The sequence below is a fragment of the Rhinolophus sinicus genome, linkage group LG13 (assembly GCF_036562045.2).
Source record: "Rhinolophus sinicus isolate RSC01 linkage group LG13, ASM3656204v1, whole genome shotgun sequence".
NCBI lineage: Eukaryota > Metazoa > Chordata > Mammalia > Chiroptera > Rhinolophidae > Rhinolophus > Rhinolophus sinicus.
In genome coordinates, this window is record NC_133762.1 from 57,370,814 (window position 1) to 57,391,205 (window position 20,392).

The 20,392-nt window shown below is 38.5% G+C and overlaps 1 protein-coding gene across 5 annotated transcripts in view; it reads right to left on the bottom strand.

The window, feature by feature from the left end:
- The window catches only part of RALGAPA2 (Ral GTPase activating protein catalytic subunit alpha 2), a 332,722-nt gene that overhangs the window by 126,595 nt on the left and 185,735 nt on the right, over nt 1-20,392 (bottom strand). For all 5 annotated transcript variants that reach the window (XM_019712539.2, XM_019712535.2, XM_019712536.2 and 2 more), the window contains 3 exons: nt 16,124-16,252; nt 15,238-15,296; nt 3,959-4,067 (listed from right to left, as the gene is read on the bottom strand). In XM_019712539.2, coding sequence (XP_019568098.2) covers nt 3,959-4,067; nt 15,238-15,296; nt 16,124-16,252 — 297 coding nt within the window. The remainder of the gene's footprint in view (nt 1-3,958; nt 4,068-15,237; nt 15,297-16,123; nt 16,253-20,392) is intronic.

A 20,392-nucleotide genomic window follows, 5' to 3' on the forward strand; every position in this document is an offset into this window, starting at 1 on the left:
TTAAACTTAACCAACATGTATGTGTAACATAAAGAATGTGAAAAGTCTGGGAGTATGAGCACATGATTCACAAATTATGGTGTAAGCAATTACTTTGAGCATGTTCTCTGAGCCTGCATGTGTCCAACGTCTCTGGCTGCTTCCATTTCTTGTGGGATAGCACCTAAAAGGACTGATGGCTAAGGCTTCATGAAAGGCAGGACGACACCTTGTCCTTCTCTCCCTGTCCCGGACCTTGGGCTACACTGCTATCCATACCTCAGTAACTAGAGCAGAAAAGTTTGTCACGGGTTCTGTGTCCCTGTCAGGGAAAATTTCTGGATATGTCGCTTAGTTATTTCCATACCAGGAGCTCCAAGTCACAGGAAGCACATACCAGTTGACCATAGGTACCACACAAACAATACATTTAGCAGCTCAGTGGCTAATGCAGGGGATAAGGAAGGTGAGGGAAATGTGATTCATTTTAATTCTACAGAATAGTTACTGACTACCCTTTTCTGACCAGTGTAAGGTAAAACAAGGGCGATGGCATCTGCACTCAAGAGGCTCTTCAAAGTCTGGGCCTTAGATGACCTGATTCTCATCTCTTTTCATCCCACACTCTGGTTTGTTTCTGCCCCAGGACCTTAACACATGCTCCTTGTCTGCCTGGTCCGTGCTCTCTAGGTCTGCATTTGGCTAATGCTGCCACATGTCTTAGTGCCATCATGGCACTAAAAGTCATCTCCTTGGTGAGGCCACCATACCCATCCAAAGAAGTGGCAGCCCACCCCCTCCAGCTCTTCAGTTTCATACTGCTCCCTGTTATAGTTTATTTATGGCATTAAGGGCTGTCAGAGCTGATCTTTTATGTTTGTCTGCTTGTTCTTTTTCATTTATTTTCCTGCATCTTGTTGGTCATTGTTATTCTAATGCCTAGCAATGCCCCGAGGGGAAATGCATGGTGTGTTTGAGGTAAAGATGGAACATGGAGGGAGTGGAAGAATATGAGTGGACACTGGGTGTGTTTCTGCTGCATCACAGTAGTCAACTCATGGAGTAGAAACAAGGATGGCATGGCTATCCTCACTTCCAGAAACTGAAAACAGACAAGAGGACAGTGATGAAAGAGACCTATGGCAGGTAAGACAAAGGGCTACGGACAGAGAGGGATGAGGCGTGAGATAGAGGGGGCAAGAGAAGGCATTGTGGACAGGGGAAGAGATGAGCTGAGCCTGGAAGAATGCAGAGGGTTTCCTTTCTGGCAGTGGACAACAGAGCACGGGCATTGAGGGCTGCAGGTGGGGCGGTATTACTGTGTGGAATGGTAGAGATGAAATAAATCATACTCACTCACTCACTCACCCAATACATATTCATGGAGTACTGACAACATGCCAGCATTGAATTAAAAGCATAAGGCACAAGATGAACAGGGGAGATATAGCTCCTCTGAAGGAATTGACAGCGTCATGGAGCAGGCAGGGACCCATTTCTGTATGTCCCCAAAGGCCATGCCCAATACTCTAGTCTGTGGGTCACATGGTCAGGCCTGTATGTAGACTGATCTCTTTGGCAGCAGAATGGAGGGCAGACTGCGAGGTCCAGACTAGGGCCAGTGGGGTGGTAGTGCAAGTGGCTCAGATACTGGCAGAGGGAGCCAGCTATGTGAAGGATGGCCCCAGGGCAGCAGGTATAATAGAGTGAAGGGCATTCAGGACTCTGTGACTAGAAATGGTAGTGGGGCAAGGAGGGGAGAAACTCCATGATGTCCCCTGAGATGGGGTAAGAGAAGGAGCAGCAGGTGGGGCTGAGGGGGATCTCAGATCAGGCCTCCTCTCACTGTGCCAGGACACCCCTGACAGGGTACTCTTTCTTTCCTGTTGCCTTATGTTTTCCCCCATAATTATAGAAAAATTAGAGAATATTTTGAAAATTTGTGTAAGTACAAAGAAAAGGTATAAGCCCTCATATCCTCTTGTTATAAATTTCCATCTCTCTTCTATACTACCCAGAACCATATGTGGTAGAAGGCTAGATATAGACACATGTATATCTGTACATCTTATTCATTCTAAGGTACCATCAAATTATTAACAGCTTTGCTAGGAAATAGGTAGGGGTGGGGGAACCACATTACACTAAGTATACATTGCTGGATTTAATTAAAATTTGAAAAAAGTTTTAAAATTGAAAAAATAAGATATTAAAAAATGACTTAGAATCTACATAGGTATACAATTGATATCCAACTTTTTCACTTTACTATGAGAATATTTCTCCATGGCTTTGGGAATCGGGGTAGTCTCTTGCACACCACAGTTGTGCAAAAGCCCAGATGTGGGTCCAGAGTGTCCTGGGTTTGACCCTGACAAGCTCCTTCATTCCCAGTAAACTCATTTTCCTCATCTGTGAAGGAGAGGTGGCAATAACCCTTTACCTCATAGGGTAGTTCTAAGGCTTAAACACAATAACAAAGGTCAGGAGTCAGCACCCTGCTCAGGCCAGAGGAAGAACTCCTAAGTGGTATCTTGGTTTGATCAATTTTCCACTCCTCTCCATAGGGATTAGCAGCAAGTGTTTTTCCAGCTCTTGTGATATAATCGGCAACCCCAAATGTTGTGGAGGAGAGAAGGGGAGGGCGAGATGACAGAGTGGGGTGGTCAGAGGGCACACTTAGGGAACAGAAGGCTTCGAGTTTGGCCAGGAAGAGGGGTGGGTGAGGATGGCTGCCATGAAATCAGGCTGCAAAGGAAGGCAGGGGCCAGACCAGAGGGCCAGATGCTGAGCCATGGGCAGGGGACACCCCTGGCTGGTTATCCTGTGGGCTGAAACACAAAAGGTGGCACAGGGGCCGTCGATGGCCTGGTGATGATGTCCCAAGCATCAGCTGCAACTGCTGTTACTATTATATCAGCATGTGGCAGGGAGCACAGAAGGGGAGGCAAGAGCCTGGACGCTGGTGTCAGATGGACAGTTCAGGATTTGAACTTTGGTTCAGTCAGGTAATGTTGCTCTGGAGACCGGAAAAAGTTCCTTAACTCTCCTACACCTCAGTTCCTCCATTGTAAAAAGGGACAATTACGCCATAACTGAGAACCTCCACCAACCCTCAGCATAGTACCCGGCAGGGGCTAGGAACTCACTGGTTCTGGAGGTGTACTAACAGCAACACTAAGTATTACCATCATGTGTAAGCAGGAGCCAGGAAAGGACCCAGTGGGATTTGAGCTCTGGTTTGGAAAGCAGCCTAACAGCACATATAAAAGCTGAGTTTTGTCTTTAATGTCACACAGATCTGCTCTCAGTGCTGGTTCCATCACTTATGCTGTATGGCTGTGGGCTCCTGACCTGATTTCCCTGGGCCTTGCTTTCCTTGGGCATGACACAGGGATTGCAACATCGACCTTGCAGAGCCATTGTGAAGGTAAACAAAAGTATTTAGCGATTTTACCATGACTCTGGCCCAGTGTGAGTTGCCCAGTAAATGGTAGCTCTTTTTCTCATTAACAAAGGAAAGGAAGAAAGACATCCTAAAGTGCCCAAGGCCCCTCTGGACAGTTAGCACTCAGGGCCACTAACCGGGGATGTCAGGTCTATCCCAATCTTGCCGAAGAGACCTGGGCATAAAATCCCTTTTTTTTTTTTTTTGTCATTCTCACCAACAGGTGACAGATGTCCTGCTTGCCACAGAAGCTGCCCAGCCAATAGAGGAACCCAATTTGGCCACTGGGCTTGGTCCAAGAATGCTGAGGCCATGGGTGGCAAGGCTGCAGCTGCCAGTGGGGAAGCAGCCATTGGTAGCCTCTCCTGGGAACCTCACAGAACATTCAACATGGCTCTCAGTAAAGGAATTTCTCAATTAAAACCTCTTGGTAATGTAAAGGAAAATAAAGGTGGCGCCAATTCAAATGAAAACTGGTTGAAAACCTGAAAAATAGCTTAATGTCAAATGTACATCATAAATTGGTAATACCTTCAAAGTGACACCTATCACATTGATGGCCTCTTTCAGCTGAGGATGGCTTGTACACTGTGCAAGTTCTTCACATATCCAGACCCCAAGGGAGCAAATGGCAATGCATCTTTTGAAAAAGAAGGGAAAGGAGGAACACTTTTATGCAATGTAATGTTTTAAATTCAATTCCATGACCAAATTTTCTTGGTATTTTCAAATGACAAAATATTTTAAATCTTTTTTACAAAGTAGCAAAAAATTATAGATACAGCAACAGAATGCTTTCTTAGAAAAAAGATAAGGTACCCTCAATAGGCCAGTTTTCAGGACAAACAGAAATATTGATAATGGTTATTAATTAAATATTCAATTAAATAAATGGTATATTATCTGTGTCACAGCCCACATATCACTTATTTTTGCAGAAACTAATTTTTTATTAAATTTTATTGCTTTAAGGTATTTTTGAGGAAGAATAAAAAACATGAATCTTAGAAAATTGTTTGAAATTGAGTTTGTAATTGTTTTCCTTATAATAAAATACACAACACCTACCATAAACAGAAGACAAATCCTATATTTTATTATAAAGAATTTCTGAATACAACTTGCAAAATAAGTTTCACTGTTTATTTCTTTTAAACAATGTGAAAACACAATAGTCTCTGAGCTGCACAGTTCTTTAAACATTACCTTTCTCAACTATAAATCAATTTGAAATGTTAATTCTCTTTGAAATTGATATACTCCACTATTTCTTTGAATAATCAAAGTCATATTCCTGATAATTTTTTTCTGAATGCTTATATATAAAATTAAAATACTTGCTACCAAATCTGCCCACTTTCAGGAAAAAAAGGGGATTCAAACCACCACTTGGAACCAGACGCTAGTTGTAATATGTATATGTTGTTCTTTGTAATAAGAGGTCACATCTAGCACATTCAAACTAGACATACTGCTCAGTTCTCCATACTGAAAGTTCCTTTGTATTCGACATAATTCAACAACTAAAATCAATATATTTTAAGGTTTTAAAACCACTGTTTCACTGGATTCTCACCTTTTAAAATTAGCATAATAGACTAACTGCATCAGAACAAGCATATTAAAAACCCTTTGGAAACTGTGTTGCCTTCTACCAAAATTCCAACAGTGAAAGCGATGCAACTCAGTTTACAAGGTGTGCCAGGCCTTTTTTGTTTCTCCAACACCCACATTACACAGGAGTTCCACAGGATTCTAGGCCTTGACATTCCTTACTGTATAGAATTGACTAAATTTATCTCTTCTCTTGCTTAATGCCTATGCTTATTCTCAATTTAGAAAATGTACTTTGTATTCTTAGTTTGCATGTACTCTACATTCCCATGTATGTACTCTACGTTCTTTCGAAAAACCTCTTTATTTTTTCCTAGCTTAACCCAGACTCTGTTCAACCCACTAAAATCTATACAACTTGAAATTATATTTAAAAATCCTATTTTTTTAACCATTTTAAGAGCCTCTCTTCCTTTGCGTGCGTGTGTGTATGAATACACACTTTTTTTTTTAACAACCCATTAACCTATTTGTTAAATGTAATTTGTTAAGAACAAAGATATCTCATTTCTAGGAACACCTGCATTACTTTGTAAGTATAGTAGTACCTCGGTTTTCGAACATCTCTGTTGACGAACATTTTAGTTTATGAATGCCGTAAACCAGAAGTAAATGCTTCGGTTTTCGAACATGCCTCGGAAGTCCAATATGTCACACGGCTTCCCCTGAGTGCAAGATCCTGAGGCCTAGCTGTTGGCTGTTTTTGAATGTTTCAGAGCTCGTAGATTACGTTCGAAAACCGAGGTACCACTGTATTAGTTTGCATTATGGAGAACATTTGAGACCATAAAATGGTTTTTACAATCTAAACTACTCTCACCTGCTTTGAGTTTTAAGCCACACTAGCTTGTAATAGCTTTTCCATGCTATTTTCTCTCTTTGACATTTATCATTTAACATTCACATTTAGCATCTTCCAATTCTAATACTCTCAATTATTCCTCATGCCTTGGCGCTCCTGTCTATGAAGATTCTCTGCATCCCAAGTATGTCCTTTATAATCCCAAATGAGTTTTATCGAACAAGATTCTTTTATGGCTAATGGCAATGCTACCTTCACTCTCATTCTGTATTCTAACACACTCTCTTGTACTGTTTGCTATCATGATATGTCATACCACTCCAATTTATATAACAAAAACTTCTTATTTTTTCTAAATTATTATCATTCACAATTTTAACAATATTCTCTGTTAATTCTTCTCCATTTATTTGAAATCTTGATCATATTTCAGTCTGTTTGCTTACCTACATTTACTAGCTCTTAATTTCATTGTCACTTTTCTACACAACTAAGAAAGACTGACCATATTGTACATACTTCTATTCCATTTTTAACTCCACAGAAATTTGGCTTTCTCCACTAAAGAAAAAGGGTTTGGAAAAAAGGTATTGCCAATACTTGTTGAAGGATTGAATGTGGTGGATTATGGGAAAAGGAGAAATCAAGAATTTTTCTCAAGCTTCCGGATTGAAAATCTAGGTAGACAATGGTGCCACGGAGATAAAGTTTGAGGGACAGTTGGCAGGCTCAAGTGTTCAGTTACGGTTGTGTTAAGTTTAGATATGTTAAGGCATCCAAGTTGAGATATCACATAAGCAGTTTTATATATAAACCTGAATATATAAGGGGTTCATAGAAGGGACCAAGTAAATAACTTCAGTGTCACCAGCTAGTAGGTGGTATTTAAAGCCTGGTTAAAATGAGTAAGAGCACCTAGAAAGTCACGGAGTGAGAAGAGGACCAGTCCTAAGCCTCGAGTCACTCAAACATTCAGAGGTTAGGTAGAGGAGCGAGACAGGAAAGAAGCAGCTTATAGTAACGTAGAAGCAAAATCAGAAGCTTATGTTTTAAGAAACTGGCATTGTTCAGGAAGAGAGTAAAGATAGATTAACTTCAGAATTAGTAAGTTAAGCATGCATATTAAAATTTCTAAGGTAACATCTCTAAAAGAACTGAGAGTGTCTATGACTTCTAAAAAATAGAGGTAAATGAAATGTGAAAAAAAATTAATCTGAAAGAAAGAAAAAAAAGATAGAAAGGAGGGAGGGAGGAAGGGAGGAAAGAGAGAGAGAGAGAGAAAAGGAAGGAAGGAAAGAAAGGAGGGGAAGGAAGGAAGAAAGAAGAAAGGAGGAAAGAGGAAAGGAAGGAAAAAGGAATGGTAGGAAGGAAGAACAGAAGGGAGGAAGGAATAAAGAAAGAAAAAGAGGGGTAAAAATGAAGGCAAGAAAACGGAGAAAATAAAATACTGAGAAGGGACAATAACAAAGTATAAAATAAAAGAAATACAGTAATTGCAATAAATGTAAATAAACTAAAGCTTCAATTAAAAAATAAAGATCACACAGGATAAATATAAAATCAAGTACCTATAGTTTTTGCAAAAACATTTAAAAGAGAATACAGGGATTTCAGTTTTCAAGATGGCAAATTAGGTAAATGCTATCTATGCCTACTGCATCCCAGGATCAAACTAAACTTACAAATAAATCATGTAACAATCAACCTCAAGACTCATCTGAAGACTAGCTGAACAGAAAGAACCCTTATAACTAAGGATATAAAGAAGAGGCCATATCGAGACTGGTAGGAGGGCTGGAGAGGTGAAAACAGGCTGACCCCAAACCCACATACAGTGGTTGAACACTAGGAGGAACACCTCGGTGGAGAAGATACCCCCTGGAAGAGGGAGGGTTCCCAGCCCCATACTAGGCTCCCCAGTCCAGGGGTCCTATGTTTAGAAGAGGAGTTCCCAAAACATCTGGCAGTGAAAATCAGCAAGGACTCTATCTGCCCATCCCGGTGAGATGGAAGGTGGCTGGAAACCCAGACACCCATTTAAAAGGCCCACACACAAACTCACTTGTTTGCAAACATCACCTGGTCTCCAGTGGAGGAGCGACAACTCAAGAGGTGCCAGAGACATACAGGTAAAGACTGAGTTGTGTGGCTTTGGTACAAGGGTTGGAGGGACAGCAGCCATTGTTCCTGTGTAGAGTCTGCCTCACGTGTAGCCTACAAGATGACGCTATCATTTCTATGTTAAACCCTTCCCCAAAAGGCCAAATCTGAAACTTTACTGATCTGGTAAAACCTGTACATGCGTATCACCTTGATGACACCCTGGGTCTCTATCCAGCACAGGTAGTACTGCATCACCCAGAACACTTTCAGCTACTGAGAGGCTGGCCCCGCCCGAAAAGCTGTGGAAGCCTTTTATAGCAGTGGACTGCCCGAGGTCACCCAAGGAACTTTTGGTGGTGGACAGTGAGCCACAACTAGGGCTGCAGCCTCTCTTGGGTGGCTCTTGGGAACCTGCAGGCCCAAGGCAAGTAGCAGCTAGCCACTGTGTTCTCAGGGCATTTTGCAAGGTGGTCACAGGCCAGGCACTGGCACAAAAGCTGAATCTGCATTAACCTTGTAAAAGCCACTGGCCACACCTTGTGACTCTCCAGGACCCCGCCCTGCGCAGCTAGTGCTTCATCGCTGAAGGAACTCTCAACACCAGGTCAACTAGACCAGCCCGTGCACCTAAGAAGGCTTTCAACAGCAGAGCTGTACAGGCAACCAGCAGGTGGCAATAATCCTAGGGGGCAATGGGCCTTTAGATAAGCATCCCCAGGCCTTACTGGTGGCAGCCAGCCTCGGTTCACAGCAAGACTACTCCCACATACCTCCAGGTCCAACACATGCAGCAGCCAAAAACATATAGCTTTGTAGCTCCTACCAGGTAGCCATGGGCCAGTCACAGGCAAGGTTGAAATTGACTTGCATGGGAGCCTCTCTCAAAAGACACCAGAAACAACACACCTAGAGGCAAGTTTCAGACCATACCAGAGTACTACCTGGTTAGCCCCACAAGCAGCAAACCCAAAAGGGGACCTCATGGCACAAGAACCTACAGGGTGAAGCCTCCTCTGACGGGTCAGCTCCCACATAGCAGCTCATACACTGTGGGTGTAGCCAGTCCTCACAGTCAGTCAGTCTGGGAGTCAATTCCAACTACTGATGTGCCAAAGCAATCAAGGCTCAACTGTAACAGGAGAACACACACAACACACTCAAGGGACACTCCTGGAACACACACAGAGGAGATCAGGGAGATTGTGCCACTGGACCCCATAGGACACATGCTACATAAGGCCACCCAGCAAACACTGAGACATAGGAGATCTGCCTAATACATAGAAACAAATAGAGAGGCAGCCAGAATGAGGAAACAATGAAACATGTCCCAAATAAAGGAACAGGAAAAATCTCTAAAAACAGTACTAAAAGAAATGGAGGCAACCAACCTACCAGAGACAGAGTTTAAAACACTGGTTATAAGAATGCTTAAAGAACTTAGTGAGAATTTCAAAAATGAGACAGTAAGCATAAAGGACATAGAGCCAAAAAAAAAAAAGAACCAGTCAGAAATAAAGAATACAGTAATTGAAATGAAGAATATACTAGAAGAAATCAACAGCAGATTAGATGAAGCAGAGGATCGAATCACCGATTTAGAAGACAACATAGCAGAAAACACACAATCAGAACAACAAAAATGAAAAAGAATTAAAAAATGGAGACAGTTTAAGGGACCTATGGGAAAACATCAAGAGTAACAACATTCACATCATAGGAGTACCAGAAGAAGATGAGAGGGAGCAGAACCTATTTGACTAAATAGTGACTGAACACTTCCCTAACCTGGTGAAAAAAATAGATATACATACAAGCCCAGAAAGTGCAGAGAGTCCCAAACAAGATGAACCCAAAGAGGCCAACACCAAGACACATCATAATTAAAATGGAAAAGGTTAAAGACAAAGAGAGAATCTTAAAAGCAGCAAGAGAAAAGCAATTAGTTACACACAAAGGAGGTCCCATAAGACTATCAGCTGATTTATCAACAGAAACTTTGTAGGCCAGAAGTGATTGCCACAAAATACTCAATGTGATGAAAAGCAAGGAACTACAACCAAGATTACTCTATCCAGCAAGGTTCTCATTTAGAATCAAAGAACAGATAAAGAGCTTTCCAGATAAGAAAAGCTAGAGGAGTTCACCACCACCAAACCAGTATTACAAAAAAGGTTAAAGGGAATGCTTTAAGAAGAAGGGGGAAAAAGGGTCAAAAATATAAATAATAAAATGGCAAAAACCACGTACCTATCAATAATCACTTTAAATATAAATTGATTAAATGCTCCAATCAAAAGACATAGGGTAGAATGGATAAGAAAACAAGACACATGCATATGCTTTCTACAAGAGACCTACCTCAGATCGAAGGACACACATAGACTTAAAGTATAGGGATGGAAAAAGATAGTTCAAGAAAATGGAAATGAGAAAAAAGCTGGGTTAGCAATACCTATATTGGACAAAACAGACTTTAACATGAAGACTATAATAAGAGATAAAGAAGGACATTACATAATAATAAAGGGATCAATCCAACAAAAAGACATAACCCTAGTAAACATCTATGCACCCAACATAGAAGCACCTAAATATATAAAGCAAATATTGACTGACATAAAGGCAGACATCAACAGTAACACAATCACAGTAGGGAAGTTTAATACCTTACTGACACCAATGGACAGATGTTTCAGACAGAAAATCAATGTGGAAACAGCAGCCTTAAATGACACACTAGAACAGATGAATCGATATTTTTAGAGGATTTCAACCCAAAGCAGCAGAATATACATTCTTTTCAAGTGCACATGGAACATTTTCCAAGATAGAACACATGTTAGGATTCAAAATAAGTCTCAATAAATTTAAAAAGACTGAAATCATATCAGGCGTCTTCTCTGACCACAATGGTATGAAATTAGAAAACAATTACAAGAAAAAAACTGAAAAACACACAAACACATGGAGGCTAAATAACATGCTACTGAATAATGAATGGGTCAACAATGAGATCAAGAAAGAAATCAAAAGATACCTTGAAACAAATGAAAATGAAAATGCAACAACCCAAAATCTATGGGACACAGTGAAAGCAGTCCTAAGAAGGAAATTCATAGCAATGCAGGCCCACATCAAGGTACAAGAAAAATCTCAAATAAAGAGTCTAACTTTACACCTAAGGGAACTGGAAAAAGAACAGCAAACAAAGCCCCAGGTGAGTACAAAGAAGGAAATAATAAAGATCACAGCAGAAATAAAAGAAATAGAGACTAAAAGAAAAACAGGAAAGATCAATAAAACCAAGAGCCAGTTTTTTTAAAAGATAAACAAAATTGAGAAACCTTTAACCAGACTCATTAAGAAAAAAAGGAGAGAATAAATAAATAAATAAATAAAATCAGAAATGAAAGAGAAGTGACAACAGATACCACGGAAATACAAAAAAAAAAAAAAAAAAATACGAAAAGCAACTATACACCAATGAACTGAACAATCTGGAAAAAATGGATAAATTCCTAGAAGCATACAATCTTCCAAGGTTGAATCAAGAAGAAACAGAAAATCTGAACAGACCAATTACTACCAATGAAACCAAGTCAGTAATCAACAAGCTCCCAAAACAAAACGCCTGGACCAGATGACTCCCAAGTGAATTTTACCAAAATTCAAAGAAGAATTAACACCCATTCTCCTCAAACTATTCCAAAAAATACAAGAGGATGAAAGGCTTCCTAGCTCATTTTACAAGGCCACCATTACCCTGATGTCAAAACCAGACAAAGACATTACAAAAAAAAAAAAATTATAGGCTGATATCCCTAATGAACAAAGATGCAAAAATCCTCAACAAAATTAGTATTTTCTGAATTCAGCAATACATTAAAAAGATCATACACCACGATCAAGTGGGATTCATTCCTGGTATGCAAGGTTGGTTCAATATTTGCAAATCAAATAATGTGATACACCACATTAACAAAATGAAAAATAAAAATCACATGGTCATCTCAATAGATGCAGAAAAAGCGTTCAACAAAATCCAGTATCCATTTGTGATACAAACCCTCAGCAAAGTGGGAATAGAGGGACCATATCTCAACATAATAAAGGCCATATTGGACAATCCCACAGCTAATATCATAATCCATGAGGAAAAGATAAAAGCAGTCTCCTTGATATCAGGAACAAGACAAGGACGCCAACTTTCACCACTTTTATTCAACATAGTACCGGAAGTCCTAGGAACAGCAATCAGACAAGAAAAAGAAACAAAAGCATCCAAATTGAAAAGGAAGAAGCAAAACTGTCGTTATTTGCAGATGACATAATACTATATATAGAGAACCCCAAAGATTTCACCCAAAACTATTAGAACTGATTGAAGAATTTAGTAAAGTAGCAGGATATAAATTACTATTCAGAAATCAGTTGCATTTTTATACTCTAGTAACGAACTATCAAAAAGAGAAATTAAGAAAACAATCCCCAACAATTGAAAAAAAAAATAGTCAGGAATAAATTTAACCAAGGAAGTAATTTTCTGTACTCAGAAAATTCTGACATTGAAGAGAGAAATTAATGATACAAATAAATGGAAACCATACCATGCTCATGCATAGGAAGAATTAATATAGTTAAAATGTCCATACTACCCAAAGCAACCTACAGATTCAGTGCAATCCCTATCAAAACACCAAGGCATTTTTCTCTGAACTAGAACAAATAATCCTAAAATTTATATGGAACCATAAAAGACTCCGAATGGCCACAGCAATCCTGAGAATAAAGAACAAAGCTGGAGGCATGATGCTACCTGATACCAAATTATACTACAAGGCCATAGGAATCAAAACAGCATGGTACTGGCATAAAAACAGATACGTAGATCAATGGAACAGAACAGAGATCCCAGAAATAAATCCATGCCTATATGGTCATTCAGGAGGCAATAATTTACAATGGGGTAAAGACAGTCTATTCAATTACCAGGTAACCTGGACAGACACATGCAAACAAATGAAAATGAACCACCTTCTTATGCCATATACAAGAATAAACTCAAAATGAATTAAAGACTTATAAGACAGGAAACCATAACTCCTGGAAAAAAATATAGGAAGTAAACTCTCAGACATTACCCTTAGTAATATTTTTACTTACATATCTTCTCGGTCCAGGGAAACAAAAGAAAAAACAAACAAATGGGACTACATCAAACTAAAAAGTTTTTGCACAGCAAAGGAAACCAACAACAAAACAAAAAGACATCCTATTGAATGGAAGGAGATACTTGCCAATGATGCATGTGATGAGGGGTTAATATCTAAAATTCGTAAGAAAGTCATAGAACTCAACACCAAAAAAACAAACAATCCAATAAAAAAACGGGCATTGGACCTGAATAGACATTTCTCCAAAAAGGACATACATATGACCAATTGACATATGAAACGATGCTCAATGTCACTAATCATCAGAGAAATGCAAATAAAACCACAATGAGATAGCACCTCACTCCTGTCAGAATGGCTATCATCAATAAATCACAAACAACAAGTGTTGGAGAGGATATGGAGAAAAGGGAACCCTTGTGCACTGTTAGTGGGATTGCACATTGGTGCAGCCAGTATGGAAAAGAGTATGGAGGTTCCTTAAAAAATTAAAAATAGAACTACCTTATGACCCAGCAATTCCACTCCTGGGTATTTATCCAAAGAAATTCAAAACACTAATTTGAAAAAATGTACGCACCCCTAACCCCTATGTTTACTGCAGAGCTATTCACAATAGCCAAGATATGGAAACAACCAAAATGCCCATCAACAGACGATTGGATAAAAATATTGTGGTACATTTATACAATGTACCATTACTCTGCCATAAAAAAGAATGAAATCTTACCATTTCCATCAACATGAATGGACCTAGAGGATATTATGCCGAGTAAAATAAATCAGACTGAGAAAGACAAATACCATATGATCTCACTTATATGTGAAATTTAAAGAACAAAATCAACATAAAAAACAGAAATAGACTCAGAGATACAGAAACAGACTCATAACAAACTGATGGTTGCTAGACGGCTGAGGGTTGGGGGCATGTGTGAGAAAGATGAAGAAATTAGGAACTACAAATTGTTAGTCATAAAATAGTCACATGGATGTGAAATACAGTATGGGGAATATAGTCAATAATGTTGCAAAAATTATGTATGGTGTCAGATGAGTACTAGACTTATTGGGGGAATCACTTCATAAATTATATAAATGTCTAAGCACTATGCTGTACACCTGAAACTAATATAATACTGAATGTCAACTATAATTTAAATTATATATATACATACATATATTGTTATGGGATGTAAAGTATAGTATACAGGGAATATAGTCAATAGTATTGTAATAGCTATGTTTGGCGTCAAATGGGTAGTAGACTTGTTGGGGTTATCCATTTGTGAGGTGTGTAAATGTGCAATCGTTATGTTGTTTTGAACACCTGAAATTAACAATAAAAAAATAAAATTAACAATGTTCATTTTAGCTACATAAAAATAGCTGAATCAGTATCAGACAAGTGGCCTTTAAGATACAAAATCATCATTAGAGATAAACAGGGTCACTCACTATAGAGATATAATAATTCTAAACTTCTTTGCAGATAACATAGCTATATAAAACAAAAATGGACAGATATACAACGAGAAACAGATAAATGTGCCATAATAATGGGTCATTTTAACATTTTTCTCAGTTAATGATCAAAATAGTGAAAAAAATTAGAAAAGATATGGAATATTTAAAGGACATGATTGAAAATATTAATAAAATAGACACATCTAGAACAATACACCCAACAACTGAAGAACAGTGTATATTCTCTTTTCAGGCACACATGAGACATTTGCAAAAAATGACTACATACAGGGCCACAAAGCAAATCTCAACAATGTCTAAGAGTATTATCAAGCAGACAACATTTCTGATTCACAATGCAATTAACTAAGACATCAGTAGCAAAAAGATAAATAGAAATAACCATATATTTGGAAATTAAGAAATGTTTCTACATAAATCATAACTCAATGAAGGAATCAAAATGGAAATTGGAAAAAATTTGTAACGAAAAAATTAAGTAAAGCATTTTCCTGAACTAATTCTTGGTATACTTTTTAGTGTGTATAAGAATAATGTAAAAAAATAAGTATTTATTAACATTAAGTGTTTACACATAAATGTGCATCTTAAAATTGTAAAATAGTTTACCTTTATTCAGCATTTACCTTGCATATTCACTTGGTTCCTCTGTGGCATTCTTCAGTAAAATATTTATGAGGTAATGCTAAAAACACAAAATTAAGTAAAATAAAAACTTTGTTTAGTAGTTGGTTTCCCACATGTTATGATCCTGTTCTAGGCAGACAGAAGCTACTGAAGGAACAGGTTGCTCTGGAGAGCCTCCCATCAGGGATATCCTGGGGGAAGGAAACAGGGCTGGGGGGAGCCCTCTGGGCAATTAAGCAGCCTAGAGAATAGAGTTTCTGGGTATACAATAGAAACCTAGTAAAGTAAATGAGACTTCCAGATAGGAAAATCTTGGTTTTCTTTTACTTTAATTGGATTATATATTGTACATTGAATTATATATTGTAATTATGTACTCTAGAGAGATTGACTGATTCTGGGATTTGAAAAGCATTTTTGTTTGCCCGAAAGTCAACTGAGGAGAGAACACATGCTTACTTTTATTCTCCAAACAGTAATTTGGAGTTTCAAATTATTAGTTGTATTTAATCAGGCCAACAACAGGATTGAATATCTAGCTTATTTTAATTATTTCTTATAAATTTATTTAATATATAATGCAGTATAATTAAACTAATAAAATTATTATAAAGCATAATTCATTACATAATTATGACCCATAGGCATGATAAACAGGTGTAATAAAAAACACCTGAGGAACCTATCAGTTGTAACTGCAACATGTATGCTCTGAATCTGACACACTTATTCCCCTAAAATAGCCTTCTAAAAGAAAAAAGAGAGAGAAAACAAACAAGTATTGAAACATTAAATGACATAGCAAAACTTTCAGGGATAATTTGATCACAGTAAAATAATGGAAGAGATAACCGTATAGATAGAATTATCAAATGCATTATGTACCTTGACATCTTCAGTTCCTGTAATGACTTCACTAACTTCCGGCACTGACTGCAGCAAAGGGATCTCCCGGTAGATATTTGGAAAGCAGACGAGAGAGCCAAGAATGGTGAGAGCTTCAGAACGAGGTGCCTGCACAGAAAAAAAGTGAAACACACATGTTTCTTTTTGTAAGTTAGAAACTTTACATAAGAAACAACATGTTTTACTTTTTCATGGTTTTGAAAGGCAGTCTTTATAATTATTTTATCCTAGATAAGAAATATCAAACTATGCCTGGTTATTTCCCCCCAGGTGAATATTTAAGCAAGAGAGGTTTGCCTAAATGAAGAAGCAAGTTTCCAAGGAATGGAAAATATCACCATACTTGGATATAAACAAGCATTGTAAAAACTGGTCTGCAGAAAAGTAAATGACTCAGTCATGATTGTTTTTATCTTTTTTTTTAGTGTTAATGCTTTTGACAAAGCAAGGTAAACGATATCAACTTAATATTAGTTTTACTGTGAAGACAGTTAATGAAAATTCATAAAGAAGAGGGGTTGGGGATAACTATCAGAAGGTAGGGAAAGAGAGAAGACACCATCTACCAAATTTCCTGTTTCACCAAGAACTACTTTACAAAATAACATATAGTGTCTGACATCTAGTGAGATACAAAATCATTTGTTTGTCATTATTGGAATTAGGTATATATTAGAGGAGACATATCACTAGATTTCAATTCACCCAACACTTACTACCATGTTTCCCCAAAAATAAGACCTACTAGACAATCAGCTCTAATGCACCTTTTGGAGAAAAAATTAATATAAGACCCGGTGTTATATTTATTATATATTATATTATATATTATATATTGGGTTTTATAGTAAAATAAGACCCGGTATTACATTATATTATATATTTATATTATATTGACCAGGTCTTATAGTAAAATAAGACCGGGTCTTATATTAATGTTTGCTCCAAAAGACACATTAGAGCTGATGGTCCGGCTAGGTCTTATTTTTGGGGAAACATGGTAGCAGCAATGATTAGCTGGGGGCAGGCACCAGGATTACAAAGGTATGTCATCCATCCACCCACGCATCAGTTAATCATCCCTCAGCCTATGTACTTTTACCTAATGATTAGAACAATGGCACCTAGCACTTCAGGAGTTCTCTGTGCCATACAAGCATTTCCTCATGGAATGCCCTCAACAACCCAACGAAGAAGTGGATACTATTATCATTTCCATTTTACAGGTGAAAAAATTGAGGCTTAGAGAAATTAAGTAGTTTTTTCAAATGATAGACATGGTTTGAACTGCTGAGGCCATCTAACTCCTGGGTTTACTCTGGGCCTATACTGTTAAGCACTTGAGTATGAAATGAAAGAGAACTTCCCTCCCTCAGAGCAATGGCAGGGTGGTGGTGTGCGGTTGGGGAAAACAGACAAATAACACATATATAATTCAATGAAGCAAGTACTACAAGAGCCACTCACTGCCAATATCATGGGAGCCCAGTACATTCATTTTTTACCTAGCCTGGTTCTCACCAGCACACAGGTAAATGAAAGACAATATAAAACACAGAGAGAGATATTCTATGGGAACCAAGATGAGACAATGATTTTTTCTGCTCAGGGTGGTTAGGAAGCACTAAAACAAACTGTGGCTAAGAGTCACATAGTGGAGTGGGAGCCAGCCAGGCAGGTGGAGAGCAAGAGACTGAAGTGAGAAGGCAGAGGCACATTGCAGCAGTGGGAATGGAAAAGGCAAAGACATTCAGGGGACCCACTGAACTGTAAAAGGTCTCATGCACAGAGCCCAGAGAACATGCCAATGTGCATGCAGGTGCTGGGGCGGGGTCCTCCAGTGCAAGGAGTCTGAGAAAGGCATCAGGGCTACCTGGGAAGAGACCCACAGGCCACGCGGCACAGTTCTCATCTCATTCCATCTGAGGAGTGATACCATCAGATTCCTAACCCCAGCAGGAGTGTGATGCGAATGGATACTATCAGGGAGAGAATATCATGTAGTCACTGAAGTATAGCGTAGGCAAGAGTAATGACAGCTCTGAATGGACCAATGGCATCGGGGATGAAGACACTATATCTTTAATGTTTTATTTCATTTATAAATACAAAGATTTTAAATTCCTACAGCAAAATGTTAAGATTTGCCAAAGTCGGTCAGTGAGTACAGTTTCTTGTCACATGACCTCCAAAAAGCAAAACACAATGGTCACCATCTAGGCCTTACCTCACCTGACCCCTCACTGGCACTGGATGCAGTTGCTGTCATTTGGCCTCTGGGATACCTTTTTGGTTCCCAAGGAGATCTGACAGTGTCCATGCTGGAACTCCTCATTTCCTCAGGATCTAAACTCTGGGACTCTGAGCGCAGCTCTCTGCCTTCTTCTCTTAGATCTATACCCACAGGATATCCAGACCCATGGATTTAAATGCCTCCAACATGTTGCCTACTCCCCGACAAATCTCTCCAGCCCAGACTTCCTTCCTGAAGTCCAGATTTGTAGATCTGACTGCTTGTTTGGCATCTCCACTGGGGGGATGAGAGGGCATCTCATGCTGACAAGTTTCACCTTACCACAGAGTTCTGTAATTCTGTGTAACATTACTCTGCCTCCATCACTCTGTCCCTGTCCTCTTATCTGCTGTTTTTACTTTTCTTTATTTTTGTTAAGAAAATCTTTGAATGTAAAAGAACATTATATCCATATACCCAACACCTAGATTTAAGATTTTACCATATTACCTCATCTAACTCCCTTTCATTTTTCATTTCAAGATTTAAAATTCACTTAAAAGTTTCTACTTTCAACATTTTAAAGCAAATTCAAGACATTGTGTCATTCCACATCTGTGTTCTCCAGCACTCGTTTTGTACTTTTGTTGTTGTTGTTATTTTACCATCATGACTTCCTGTTGTGTTATATAGTCATTTAATGTTTGTATCTCCTGTGAAGGCAGGAGTTAGTCTTCATCACTTCTCTACCTCAATGGATGCCCAATAAATATTGCCTTGAAATAAGGGACGGCTGCTGTTGTCCTCACTTACTGATCATCTTTCAGGTTTCTGGTTCAGAATCACTTCTTCCATGAAGACTTTTCTAATGCATGTCTTCCCCTTCACCTTCCACCAAGCAGACTTAACTATTCCTGTATTGGTTCTCCCCTGGGTTTTGGATGTGATTCTACTGTAGTTGCTAGGAACTATTAATACTTAGTTTACAACTAAGTGCAACTATTAATACTTAGTTTACCCATCTGATTTCAAGGGTAGGGACCCTGTCAAACTTACCTAGGCCAGGTCCTGGCACATAGTAGGTCCACGGTAAATGTTTCTCAAACAGACTTGCTTTGTTAGCTCTCACTAACTGCTGCTCTTTCCACCAAACAGTCTTGGTTTAGATTTTGTTGATTCTTTTCCCTGAGCAGCCTTAACTACTGTGTAGTGTGTAAGCCTGACTTGCACTGTGGACTTACAGATGGAATGCTAGACTATCTGACAACCAAATGCAAAATATTCAATCTTTAAAATAAAGAGCTGTTGCACAGATTTATTCAAAGAATATAGTAAATCTAGCTAACATTTTTTGCCTAAGCACTGAGCCTATGGTGAGCCCCAAATTACACATAGAAAAATGAAGTCCATGGATTTAAGTATATTGTTCAAGGATAGATAACTTCCAGAGTCTAGAATGGAAAGAAATTATATGTAATATTCTATCTTTTTTGTACACCACAATTTATCTGTTCTGTTGTTGATGGACATTTGGGTTGGTTCTAGGTTTTGGCTATTACAAATAATGTTTGCTGAGCACAATCTTCTACCCATCTTCTGGTGACCTATGTATGCATTTCTCTCCCTCACTGACTCAGCAGGGCAGGTCTATAGAGGAGGGGTACCTCAAACTTGTAATTAACTGTATTAACTGAAAATTTTGACTGAGTAGGTGTGCCTCATACAAACACCTCTCACCAGTTCCCCTACAATTTTAAACCTCAAGTTTAAATGAAGAGAGTAATTCAAAGAGTTACTGTTCCTTTGTGTAATTCTTACATTCACAGTCTCATATTTTCTCTCTCAAAAAATGTTTTGGAAGGCTACTTTAATACCTCATCTAGCCAAAAGAGAAGTTTTCACAGAGAATAACCACCATGCATGATATTATCTCTAGAAACGGTGCCACCATTTTCACAGGAAACTCTCAGAGCAAGAAAAATTTCAATAAAGAAGTATGATTTTCCTTCCTATAT